This window comes from Erythrolamprus reginae, chromosome 2 (assembly GCF_031021105.1).
Source record: "Erythrolamprus reginae isolate rEryReg1 chromosome 2, rEryReg1.hap1, whole genome shotgun sequence".
NCBI classification, from domain to species: Eukaryota; Metazoa; Chordata; class Lepidosauria; order Squamata; family Dipsadidae; genus Erythrolamprus; species Erythrolamprus reginae.
This window is the reverse complement of record NC_091951.1, coordinates 262639195-262653394: the sequence shown is the minus strand read 5'-3', so window position 1 is coordinate 262653394 and position 14200 is coordinate 262639195. Positions and strand designations below refer to the sequence as shown.

Sequence of the window (14200 nt, the reverse complement as noted above, 5' to 3'; positions counted from 1 at the left end):
TGCATACAGACGGGAAGTTGAACAACTATCCTTGTGGTGTGACCAGAACAATCTAGAACTGAACACACTCAAAAACGTAGAAATGGTGGTAGACTTTAAGATAAATCCTTCCACCCTTCCACCTCTCACAATACTAGACAACACAGTATCAACAGTAGAGACCTTCAAATTTCTAGGTTCTATCATATCTCAAGACCTAAAATGGTCACCTAACATCAAAAACATCATCAAAAAAGCACAACAAAGAATGTTCTTTCTGCGCCAGCTCAGGAAGCTCAAACTGCCCAAGGAGCTGCTGATTCAGTTCTATAGAGGAATCATTGAGTCTGTCATCTGCACCTCTATAACTGTCTGGTTTGGTGCTGCAACCCAACAGGACCGACACAGACTTCAGAGGATAATCAGAATTGCAGAAAAAGCAATTGCTGCCAATCTGCCTTCCATTGAGGACCTGTATACTGCACGAGTCAAAAAGAGGGCGGGTAAAATATTTACTGACCCCTCACATCCTGGCCACAAATTGTTTCAACTCCTACCCTCAAAACGTCGCTACAGAGCACTGCACACCAAGACAACTAGACATAAGAACAGTTTTTTCCCGAACGCCATTACTCTACTAAACAAATAATTCCCTCAACACTGTCAGACTTTCTACTAAATCTGCACTTCTATTCTACTAGTTTTTCTCATCATTCCTATCACCCATTTCCTCCCATGTTGACTGTATGACTATAACTTGTTGCGTATATCCTAAGATTTTTATTAATATTGCTTCTTCATTGCTTATTTGACCCCTATGACAATCATTAAGTGTTGTACCACATGATTCTTGACAAATGTATATTTTATGTTATGTACGTTGAGAGCATATGCACCAAGACAAATTCCTTGTGTGTCCAATCACACTTGGCCAATAAAATTCTATTCTATTCTATTCTATTCTAAAAACACAGTGTTGTTTCATCCAGCACTATAAACCTCTGAATATAAAATCTTATTTACATGATAACCTTACCAACTGCATTATTTCTGTTATCTATCAACTTCCTACATGGATTCATCCAGCGTGTTGAGCAGGAAAATACTCTAACACTATTGGTTGATGCATCTGATAGCTCCCTATAAAAGGGCTAGCTGTCAGACTGCAAGTTGCTAGTTGTACAGAGAAGTTGCCAAGTAAAGAAGTTTATTAATTAATTAATTAATTAATTAATTAATTAATTTATTTATTTAGTTCGATACACAATGAGGGTTTTAGTGGGTATATATCTATATGCACATAGTAAAATGCATGATGAAGGTTATAGAGGAGATACTCATAGTAAAATATATCTAAGAAAGAATAGAAAAGAAGATATAGTAATAGAACATATCAATGAAAGAATAGAAGAAGAGATATAGCAATAGAAGAAAGGTACTGTATAGGAGATATAGGAGAGCAATAGGACAGGGGACGGAAGGCACTCTAGTGCACTTGTACTCGCCCCTTACTGACCTCTTAGGAATCTGGATAGGTCAACCGTAGATAATCTAAGGGTAAAGTGTTGGGGGTTTGGGGATGACACTCTGGAGTCCGGTAATGAGTTCCACGCTTCGACAACTCGGTTACTGAAGTCATATTTTTTACAGTCAAGTTTGGAGCAGTTAATATTAAGTTTAAATCTGTTGTGTGCTCTTGTGATGTTGTGGTTGAAGCTGAAGTAGTCGCCGACAGGCAGGACGTTGCAGCATATGATCTTGTGGGCAATACTTAGATCTTGTTTAAGGCATCTTAGTTCTAGGCTTTCTAGGCCCAGGATTGAAAGTCTAGTCTTGTAGGGTATTCTATTTCGAGTGGAGGAGTGAAGGGCTCTTCTGGTGAAGTATCTTTGGACATTTTCAAGGGTGTTAATGTCTGACATGCGATATTGGTTCCAAACAGATGAGCTGTATTCGAGGATGGGTCTGGCAAAAGTTTTGTAAGCTCTGGTAAGTAGTGTGAGATTGCCAGAGCAGAAGCTACGTAGGATTACGTTTACAACTCTTGAAGCCTTCTTGTCTATATTGTTGCAGTGGGCTATATTGTTGTTTTGAAGTCTGTCTCTTGTCATTATTCCCACTACTCAACAGTGATGACAAAGGCTTGGGAGTAGGAGAATGCAAAAGACCTACTTAGGCAGGAGCAACTAGCCAGGCAAACTTACCAAGGATGTCTGCCTTCATCCACCAGCACCTTAACGCAGCCAAAGAAAAATGGGAGTTGTACATGAGGAGGTAACACGTCCTTTAATATCTCACTGAATGAAAGACTATTGTCTTCAGAGCACATGTTTAACAACAGGTATATACAATATTTTGTATTACATAAACCTATGAAATGATCTAGCAAGACAGTTATTCTGTTTCCTTGGCATATGAATAATCTATCTCCAATCACTTCAGTTCAAAGGTTGTATCAACTTACAACAGTTCATTTAGTGACTGAATACAATAGCACTAAAAAAAGTGACTTATGTCAGTTTTTCACACGATCATCCCACTGTCAACATATCAAAACTCAGATGATTGGCATCAGAGAGGGGCGGCATATAAATCCAATCAATCAATCAATCAATCAATATTTATTGCAGTATCCCAGGATCATGTGATCTCCTTTTGCAACCTTTCTGGCAAATAAATGGGAAAGCCAGATTCACTTATCAACAGAGATACTATCTTAACAACTGCAGTAATTCACTTAGCAACTACGGCAAGAAAAGTCATACAGTGGGACAAAACTCACTTTAAAATGTTTCACTTAACAACAAAAATTTGGGCTCAATTGTGATTATAAGTCAAGGACTATCTGTACTATATAGTCAAAACAGTGATGGGTTCCGATACCGATGCAGTCCGATACATTGCTCCAGTAGCGGCCTGTTGACTGTACAATTCTGGTATCATGGCTCCGGTCTGTCTTTGCTGGTCTGTGCGTGCCGCCATCTCTTTTTTATAATTTTCCATGATTTTCAGCTCTCTGAGCATGCACAGAAGGAAAAACTGCTCATGTACAGAAGCAAAATGGCCTTGAGGATGCTACGATTGCACATGCATGCACAAAACCTCACAATGTGCACACAGCACACTGGTAGAAAAAGGGAAGGAACTTGCCCCTGCTACAAAATAAGAATACATTGTGAGAATACCTCTTAGAGCCAGCTATTTTTGGTGTGGATGGTTTAGAACTAGCTTCTGAAATTTTTAAAAAATTCTCACAAATAGTTCATATAACCCATCCTTTTCAAAGAATAATTTCATTGTTTAAAGCCAATTGCCATTTGTATCTATGTTTCTAACATGAAATGCATTATTCTAATACTTGGCAATATATATATATATATATTCTGAAGGATTATAAAAAGTATATTCCAATCTTGCCGGGTTTCTTTTCATTCCTATTATTTTAAATCAATGTTTTCATTGATGCAGGTAACATTTTTGTTCTGTGCTTGTAAGAGAAACTTAAAATGAAAGTAACATGATTGACAACTAGCTCACAGGCAAACTTTGGCAACACTTAATTCACTTTTTCTCTTTTGGCTTCTTAAGTAGAATTCCTTCTCAGCTGTTTGTCTACACAGTGACTCCCACAAAGCTCATTACTTCCAGGCTGGGACTATCCCTCATGTTGTGCATTTATCGCTGGGACACATTATCAACATGTGGCACATGTCCTTGACATACACAGAAGAGTTGCACCCCAGGACAGCAGCATCCGTGACAATAATGTTGACTCTGACTCCATTACGGTTGCTGGGATGTAACCGAGAAATCTAATAACTGTGACAGTAGGCCTTTAGGCTCTGCAGGGCCTTTTGAGACAGTGAAGCTGCACAGAGACTAATGAAAGGTTAAATGAATAGGAATAGCTGACAGATACAATGAAGAAGGGCCTTGGTAATCTACAGACACTGAGCAGAGATCTTTGGCTCAAGCAGAGAAAGGACAGCACATCAGCAAGTCACAATATTTAAAACAGCTTGCTATACACAGAGCCTTTTGTGTCTGGATGCATGTCTGGCTCTGGAAAAAAAAGATATTGAAAAGGAATTCCAGCATGAGGCACTTTGGCAAATGTAAGGTCACAAAAAGGGGAAAAATGTTTTCTGTGTGTGCTGTTACATCTTTGTACTGAAGGTTAAAAAGCAGCTTACTTAAAGACAGAAGAAGCACAACTTTTAGGACAATTGGGCCTGCATGACAATTACAACGCCACTCTTAAAGCCACTGCTTGCTAATGTTCCAACTTATACTGAAGTGACTCTTAACACTACATAAAGCACATATTTGTTTTAGAATCAAGGAGATGTTATGATCTATACAAGATTTCATTTGCATTTCTTTTTCCTAGGACTACGAATACCACTGGTATGAGCGCACAACATTGCAGTGCTTGAAATGCAAATAGAATATTTAAAAAGAATTAAATGATTCAGCAAACCCCTTTTAACTAATTCTTTTTCTCAAACCCTTCGGGCATTCTAAGCTTTATTATTGTGATTCTTTTTATGATTCTCACAAAAATATCAAGAGGCTATATTGTCTGAAATAAGGCATAGAAAGACAAATCAAATCATTTAATTGGTGATTGAAGGAAATTTATTGCGGACTAACAATTGAGAATAAGGGGATGGCATAATGGGGAAAGAAAGGATCAAGGAAATTTCAGAATATCAAAGCAAATCTATTACTCCTCTACTTACAACCACAATTGAGCCCAAAATTTATGTCGCTAAGTGAGGCAGTTAAGTGAGTTTTGACTCATATTATGACTTTTCTTGCAACATTTGTTAATTGAATCACTGCGGATGTTAAATTAGTAACAATGATGTTAAGTGAATTTGGCTTCTCCATTGACTTTGCTTGTCAGAAGGTTGCAAAAGGAGATCAAATGACCTTGGAACTCAGCAATGGTCATAAGTATGAACCACTTGTCAAACTTCCGAATGTAAATCACGTGACCATGGGGATGCTGCAACAGTCTTAAGTGTGAAAAATGGTCACAAGTCACTTTTTCAGTGTTGTTGTAACTTTGAATAGTCAGTAAATGAACTGTTGTAAATCAAGGACTACCTGTATTGATCATGATTCATTTATAAACAATAGAACAATTATATTAGAAGTAATTGTTCATACTCATATTAATATGGTTGCTTAGTATGCTCCTTGCAATTTTATTATATGTTTCTATATATACTGTACTTTAGAAAACTAATGCCTTCAATACAATTTGTTCCCAAGTAAATATATTTTCAGGATTGTGTCCTTAATCTTTTTTTTAAAAAAAAGGCTTTGATGCTAAATATATATACTGTATTAGAGGCAGATTTTTATATTTAATATTTTAATGGAACTTATTTCCATGTAAAATGAGCCATCAGCACAATATGGTTCTTAAAAACCAAATATAATCTTAATCTATGTTAACAGAAGCATAATATATGGATCTCAAATAATCTAACAGTTTCTTTCTAATCTGCATGCATGTAGAATTTAGTACTGCTAACCAATTAGCATGTCTAGGGAAGTACTATCAGAAACTGAAAAACTGATTTCTGTAAAAGGAAAGCATTATGAAGACGCAGTAAAATATATATAAATGGTTGCCAGGTTGAAATTTGAGCTAGTGTATTCTCTTCCCCCCTCCCACCATGAATACTGGATTAGAACAAACTTTCTAGCAATAAGAACATATGTGCAAATACTTCCAGATCAATATTGGAGCTCTGTGCTCACTTTACTGCAAAATCCCTAAGGAGTAAATTTGTCCCTTCCAATCAATGGAAAAAACTTTTGCATGGATAAAATAATATACAGAGTGAATGAAAAGGGCTCACTTATCTAATAACATCTGTGTGCCCTGAAACTCTACAGGAATACACAACCACTCCTTCAAAGCTGGGTAAGTTCCAGGATAGCTTAGGTGTAACAGCCACATAGACCATCATTCAGAACTATTATTCAGCTGCTCAGCTACCGATTCAGCTGAATCAGAACTACCGATTCAAATTTTGTAGTAAGGTCTTACTGATCTCTGTGTGTGTGTGTGTGTGTGTGTGTGTGTGTGTGTGTGTGTGTGTATGCAGGGATGGGCTACTGGATAGTAAAAATTTTGGTAGCCCTTCACTATGTATATGTATGTACAGTATATACACACATACATACATACATACATACATACATACATACATACATACATACACACATACTGTACAAATTGCAAGAAATTTGTTGCACTTAAAATAAGCAATTGGGATATATATACATATATGCTTATATAAATATATACTTGCATGCATACGCACACATGTAATTTTGAGATAAAGTACTATTTCATTGCACAAAGTCATGCTCAACTGCTGCAATTTATATTATTGAAAGAAATAGCTATTTGGAGAAGATTAGCCTGGATCTTTATCTGCTATTTTTTTTAAAAAAATCTACCACTGCATTATCATATAGCTGGAAAACATACTAGTACAATGGTGAATCCCATCACATTATACCAACTTGCAGGCACAGCTGAAACTACTGGTAAATCCTTAAATCAGTTCCTTACAAGAATGCCAGTAAGATATGTTAAACTCTTTAGCATGAGAAACACTGGATTTTTAAGCAGTATCTCCACTCTTTCGGCTGGCCTTTAGACACATTCAGAAGGTTATTATTTTAAGCTTGTATTAATCATCAGTGCTCTGTACTAATTATTGTAACATTAATGTTGTTGTGCTTTTAATCTTTTAATTTAAATTATGATTTTCAACATGCCATATATTTTTATTGTTTCCAATCAAACTACTTTGGGAAGGTTCTGCTCTGAAAGCAGCAGATTATTAATTATTGTAATAAACAAAATCCTTGAATTAGCAAATAGAAGCTAATACCATGATAGCTGGGTAATCTTTTATCTAAGTAGCAAATTTGGAACCATCTCAAAAGAATATAGAAGTCTTCGGAGAGGGGCGGCATACAAATCTAATAATAATAATAAATAATAATAAATAATAATAATAAATAATAATAATAATAATAATAATAATAATAATATAGAACTCCTAAGTCACAATCATGGTAAAAGCTATCTGAAGGTAAATGGTATTAATATGCCAATGGAGTTTGATTGACAAAAAATACAAGCAAGAATCAGTGTCTTATTAATTAGAAGAACCATGAACACAGTGCAGCAAATATGTGCTCTGAAAATATATCTGTGACATAAGAGCTCTCCATCCTGTTTTAGTCAATGGGATTTAACTCATCTCATTCTATCAAGCAGGAAGAGGAAAACTTCTTTTAAATGAGGCCAAGGTGCAGTAACAAGGAAGCAGACAGTAGTTTCCCAGGGGTTTTAGACTGGGCCTGAATTTTCTATTCAGAACTTCCATTCCAGAGGTGGTATTCAGCACGTGCTGCCCAGTTCTGGAGAACCAATAGCTGAAATTTTGAGTAATTCGGACAACTGGTAAATACCTCCTCGGATTGGTCCTGTCCTCATCTATTCTCTGAAGTCCCAACTGATCGGGAAGAAATGGGGATTTTGCAGTAACCTTCGCCTGCCACGCCCACCAAACCATGTCATGCCCACCAAGCCACACCCACAGAACTGGTAGTAAAAAAATCACACCACTGCTATCCATTCCTTCTAATAGTAATATTTCTATGACTTGAATGCCTTATTTGGGCCATCGGATAGAATGAAAGTGATATATCCAAATCTAGCTCTTCACAGTCCTTAAAACAGTGATGGCAAACCTTTTTTTCCCTCAGGTGCTGAAAGAGCGTGTGTGTGTGTGTGCTATTGTGCATGCGCAAGTGCTTGGGGAGGGCGAAAACAGTTTATCCTCCCTGAGGCCCTCTGGAGGCCGAAAACGGCCTGTTTCCCAACTTCTGGTGGACCCAGTAGGCTCATGTTTCGCCCTCCCCAGGCTCCAAAGGCTCCCAGAGTCTCTATGCGAGCCAAAAATCAGCTGGCTGGCACACACATACACGTTATAGCTGAGCTAGGGCAACAGCTCGGGTGCCAGCAGATGTGGCTCTGCATGCCACCTGTGGCACCAGTGCCATTGGTTCGCCATCGCTGCCTTAAACTGAGCCATTTAGAGCCATTTCATCTGTGCCTGCTAGGCAGAGAAGCTGACAGTCGTTTTTCCTGCTAAATAGGTTCAGTAAATTTTTTCCAGAAAATATCTTCCAACTTTCATATGGAAGGGACATTGGGTATAGAACTCTCTGGGTTACGAATAACAAACATTTCAACAGAATGTTAAGTGAACTACTGGTAAGTAAAAGTTTCACCAATGGATTTAGATTGTTTGTAGAGTCTTATCTACAGTCCACCTCAGCCTTCCTCAATCCAGATGTGTTGGATAGGGGCACTCAGAATTCCCATTATATGTCCCAGACCTTCTCTATTTAACAAGAACATCAACAATGCAGTTTCTTAAAATAATAATACTGTAATAATTACCTTGATTACCATAAAACTCATTACAACAATTTTTAAAAGTCACACTAAATCAAGAAAGTTACATTACAAAGATGTGCACTCTGCAGACTATAAATAAAAAGAATTGTCCCTGGAAGGTAATGGCAAAAAAGATAACTTTTAAAACTAAGAATTGTCTTATTAGAATCAAACATTTTGTAAATTCAATGAGAGCTTCAAATAATTATACCATCACCCAGAAAAATTAAAATGCTAATAACTAAGTAGCAGCATTGTAGCTCATAATTTTTTTAAAAATGTTTCTTCTAAACCACTGGAAATAATATCAGCACATCAACTTTTACATATGTAGTGTTATTATTTTATGTTACAGAGAGAATGAGGGAGAGAGAGAGAGATGGAGACAATGATGAGACACAATTTTTCCCTATATGTAAGTGTTCATTTTAACTCAGCAATTTTCCCGAGCCAAAGTTTGAAGAGATGTGGGTGATAAATGGAAACATCTGCTGTAACTTAAAAAAATAAGTAAATATTATTTTCCTTTTTAAAAAAAAAGTCCACTAAAACACTTTCAATTGATACTTGACTCAGAAACAATCCAGTTTGAGACTTGGGACTGCATTCTTCTACATATTGAAAGGAAATGGTATACTCTTCAAAAACGGCAATACTTACAACTGGTAGCAAAAACAAGACATGCATACCTGAAAAAGGATTGTCATATAAACAATGAGTATATAAACACATTCAGAGTCATTTGATTCAGAAGTCTGCAGAGGGAATTTTGCTTTCCTTTTTAACAGAGAGCTAGAAACGCCAATAGTATTTTTCTCACTTATCTCACAAAAATAGTATTTACCCAGAATATCTCCAATGAATGTTTTTATTGCTGAATCTCTTATGCATTCAAGTACTGTATACAATGGAATTACAATTATTTAGCAAGCTATAAATAATGTAACTGGCATGCTCAATTGACATTTTAGCATGTCTTACTAGAACTGTAAAAGGCTCTTTATAGATCAGCAAATCATTTCCAACAAGAAATTTAGTGTGAAATACCAAAGGAAGCCTATACACTTCACTGCTAAATTAGGTTTTTCCTCATTGTCTTTGATCTAAGGGATGTTCTAGGGCGAAACAGAATTTTTATATATAAAATGAAAGCAAACTTTTAAAATCTAGGATTTTGAGAGCCTTAAAGCCCTGCCTTAATTCCCTTTTGGAAAGATGCTTAAGGACAGCGCAGTTCCTGAGTGAATAAGTTTGTTTGATCACTTTTTAATTTTCAAGTTACCGGACCATACAGATAAATATGAAAGAGTAAGTTAAGTAGGGAGGGAGGGAAGTAAGGTAAATCAACTTATTGGAAAAGTTCAAATAAGATATTGTTAAGGAAGCACCAAGTTACAGTAGGACAGGTCTAACTGTTCATAAACATTGAGCCAACATCTTGGGATATCAATCATGAGTCCATTGAACCACATAGCCCCTCACTGCTGTACCAAGGCTCTTGGTTCCATTGCTCAAAACTTTATCAGGGGGGCTATGGCTAAAACATGTCCTCCTCCCACACACCTTTCTTATCTGTTTTTTACTTGGCCAAAGTCAGGCAGATTTCTGGAGGAGAAAGGAGAAAAGAAAAAAAAGAAAAAGACAGTTCAGCAGTGATTGGAGACCTGGCAAGACGCAGAGTGAAGATCTGGGCCAGTCTTGAGGCTGTACAGATAAAAGTAATCGAATGACACTCGTGGAATGCAAACTGGCATTCTTGAACTGCCGCAATTTCAGAATTCCTGAAACATCCCTGACAACAAGCAAGATTAGAATAAAATATTACGTAAAAGTGGTGAATTTAAAAAAATGAACCTGAAAAGTTTATTATTTAATAATTGGGTTAGCAAAAATAAAGTCTTTAGGTTTAGCTGGGCTTCAAACATACACCCAGAACATGCTCTATGATATTTGAAAGAGAAGAAACTACACATGTTCATACTACATTTCTTATACATGGTAATGTTTAAAGTAACTGTTTCTACAATATTTGAAAGAGGTCTTTATCGCATTTCAAGTGTGTGTGTAAAAACCTATTAAAGAAGCTTATCTGGTGGGATATTAATACTAAATGCTCACTCACAGTGTGTATGCAGACCTGTTGAAATGAATTCCTTTTAACATGCAGCTTGTAAAGTATTTTTTTTAATCATCTGAACTAGAAGCTTCATAAAACTGAAAAACCTTTGTATGTAGTTACGCTCATACATAGTTAGAACTGAATACTCTAGAGAATTTTCTTAAAGAAACTGTAGCTAAGCAGAAGCTCTTACTTCCATTTCAAACTAAAGTTTCTAGCGTGTTGACGAAAAGACCAAAGCTGTCATAACAGTTAACAGTTACAATTCTATTTAGACTTACCTACTGTAAAGAATTATTCAAGTACATATATATTAATTTGTAATGGTCTTGTAACTTATGAGTGTGCTAAAGACTGAGTAAACAAACATTAAGATTCCTTTCTGATTTTTAAATGTGAAAAATTGATTTTCATAACAATTCTAGACCATAATGAAATAATGTGTACGGCAAAAGACTTATAAAGCACTGAACACACTAAAAATAAATCCAAACCCATCCTTGCCTCTAAAGTTTTGTCTCCCACATAAGAGAAACATATGCAAGATTTAAGACAGGGACTGTAGTGTTTTCATCTGACTGTAAAGCTTCAAGCTGTTTCCATTACTAGCGAGGCATGAATATTCATCCAAATTTAAGTCATTTTAATCCTTGAGTCTGCTTAGATTATTATTACACGATGTCCGTTGTGCATCAATTTACAACATCTTGGCTCTAAGAGTAAACGGGAAGCATCGTAAACTGCATTCTGCTTTCAAACCTACTTTATGTTCTGCCAGTTTTATTAAAATCATAGACTTTAACCCATGTATGTGCACTCTTTTCCTGCTTTTGACATATTTCCTGTCTTCCAATAGGGGCTTTAATCAGAGGACCAAACACCAGTATATGGAAGTGGGGAGGAGATAATTTTTCACTACATACACACTTACACTGGTTACACACTGGGAACTAGAGCATCCCGTCCCAAAGTGAAACATACACACAGCAAAACTTAAAACATAGTTAAAATATAAGGCAGCAGTCCAGGAAGAATCTAGCCACTTTTATTCCTATAAAGTTTAAAAAAAAAAAAAAATCTCCCCGGTGAGCTACAGGTTGTTGGTTTTGTTTTAAACTATCAGCGTAAAAACATTTCTTCCCATTTCTTTAAATGGGGTCAGTTGTTAGACAGAAGGCAAGTTACACAACGCAGGCAAAAAAAAAAAGAGTTTTAGCACGGGCTGTCCGATTTATTTGAACTCCCATAAAACTTTCCGAAACAAAACAAAACAATAAAAAACGAGAGAGATAAGAATTAAACGTACAACCAGCCATTTTGCAACCGCTTATAAGATACCCGACGTTTCCCTGTTTTACCTATCTATACACCTTCCTCCACCGCCTGCGCGATCCACGCGTGTCTCTTAATCCCAGTCAGAGTTTATTTTAGAGAAATGCTGAGAGAATTGACCACTAGGCAGGCAGACTTCTGTTTTTTTTTTAAAGTATATACATAATATATCCCTAGAACTCCGATCAAGTTTTTCCTAACTATTGCTGCCCACAAACTGTAAAAGCACACGCAATGCCCCCCCCCCCAAAAAAAAGTTGTGATCGGACGGCATCCCTTTCTGCTTTCTGGTCTAGGAAGCCCGAGGCGCTGTGGGTCGCAGACACGCCAAGCGAGCGCGCAGACACGCAAACACACACACCCGCGCAGACACACACCCTCCTCTCCCCCACGCCCGGTTCGCCGTCGGTTTGCTACTCGAGACCGTGTCTGTCATCCCTGGCAGAAACGGGGATCGCTTCTTTCATTCTCTCCACCCGCCCCCCACTTTCTCTATTGCGATCCTTTATTATGCCTTAGGATAATTTTTTTTAAAGAAAAGAAAGAAGAGGCCCGCCCGCTCACTTTTTCTCCCCCGATCTTCTTTCACCTTTGATGCAATTAGCAAAAAAACAAAACAAAACCCAAACTCTTAAAGGAGTCAAAAAGAAAAAGAAAGAAATCGCAGCTCCCCATCTAATTCTTTTCCTTCCCAACCAGGGCCGAGGAGGAGGAGGGAGGGAGGGAGGAGGGGGAAGGAGGAGCGGGACGAGAAGCGCTGGGCGAAGTTTGAAAAGTTATGTCACTGTCCTGCGTTTCCCTCTCTCTCTCCCGCCGGCCCGCGTGCTCGACTCCCCCGCCGCCCGTCTCTCGCTCTTGCTCTGTTCTCACTCCCCCCTCCCGCTCCCTCACCCCCCCCCCCTCCGCAGGTCTTTTGCACCGCAGGAATTTTTGCCGACTACTTGTTTGTTTCAACGGTTTTAGAAACGCGCTTCCAGGCGAGGATTGCTTGCATTGCGGCGCATTTGGGCGGGGGGGGGGGGAGAAAGAAAGAAAGAAAGAAAGAAAGAAAGAAAGAAAGAAAGAAAGAGGAGAGCGACAGAGAGAGTGAGACAATAGTTTTTGCTTTCTTTTTTTCACCGAAATAAAAGAAATGATGTTGGAAAACTTCTTACCATTTTTGCATGCTGCTTGTCAAGGGCACCCCCGGGGCTCTGGAACTCCTCTCAGCGGGCGGCAGCGCCTGCAACCGGCCTTTCTTTTCCTTCCTTCCTTCCTTCAGTTTTTTTCCCCCTTGGACTGCTCTCCCCCCCCCTTTCCCTCCCCGCAACCGGCTCTCTGAACAGCCCTCCAGGTGATTCACACAAACACACACACACACGCACAGACTCTCCAGGCCTTCGCACCCCGAAAAATTTCAGCGTCGGGGTGAGGCGCGGGGGGGGGAGAGCGAGGAGGTCGAGGCGGCGGGTGGGGGGAGCAGATGCGCTAGGTGAGGAAAAAGCGCCTCGAGGTCAAGACGCGAGGAATTTTGAATCTGGTCCCGCCACAGGTTGGGCGAAAGGAGGAGCGGCCGGGGAGTGGGGTGGCGGGGGGGAGGGAGGCGAGGTCGTCCCAAAATTGAAAGAACACAACGGAGTCCCCCCCCCCCCACTACCACAGTTCTCTTCCCTCTCTTCCCCCCGTCTCTCTCTCTTTTTTTAACCGCCTCCCACCGCTACTGTACCTCAGAGCAGCTTGTTATTGGTCCTAGGAAAGAGAGGGAGAGGAGGTGGGGAGTACGGACGAGAAACTTCTCACACGCACACACATTTGGGCAAAGCCGAAACGAGCCAGCTGTCAAAAAAAAAACCCTAAACCAAAACCGGGAAGAAAGAGAAGGCCCCCCCCCCCTCAAAAACAGGCCCCCGCCGTCGGGAACTTTTATTGTTATTATTACTGTTATTGGGAGTTTGTGGCGCGCGGTCTTTGCCGCCCCGGCTAGCGCGCCCCTCCCGGGCCGGCTCTCGCTCGCTCGCTCTCCCACCCACCCCCTTCTCCCTCTCTCGCGGCGGCGGCCGGCCGCACGCTCCTCGGTTGTTGTTGTTGCTGCAGCCGCCGCTGCTTCTCCTCTTCCTTATCAGCTCAAGGCGTCCAGGCGCCGCTGGAGGGAAAGGGGGGAAAGCAGGGAGAGAGAAGGAGCGAGCCAGGACGGCTAGGGAGGAGGAGAAGGAGGAGGAAGCCGCGGCACAGGCCGGCGAAAGTCGGGGAATTCAGATCGTCGCGGGCGGAGTAAAGCAAACTTCGGC

The 14200-nt window shown here is 39.4% G+C and overlaps 1 protein-coding gene across 4 annotated transcripts in view; it reads right to left on the bottom strand.

Annotated features, from left to right (window-relative positions):
- The window catches only part of BNC2 (basonuclin zinc finger protein 2), a 556729-nt gene extending 543174 nt beyond the window's left edge, over positions 1-13555 (bottom strand). For 3 of the 4 annotated variants that reach the window (XM_070742538.1, XM_070742536.1, XM_070742539.1), the window contains exon 1: positions 13088-13555. In XM_070742538.1, the coding sequence (XP_070598639.1) occupies positions 13088-13090 (3 nt within the window). In that variant the 5' untranslated portion in view covers positions 13091-13555. The remainder of the gene's footprint in view (positions 1-13087) is intronic. The other variant, XM_070742534.1, reaches the window with a different exon arrangement.
- Between the last annotated feature and the right edge of the window lie 645 nt (positions 13556-14200).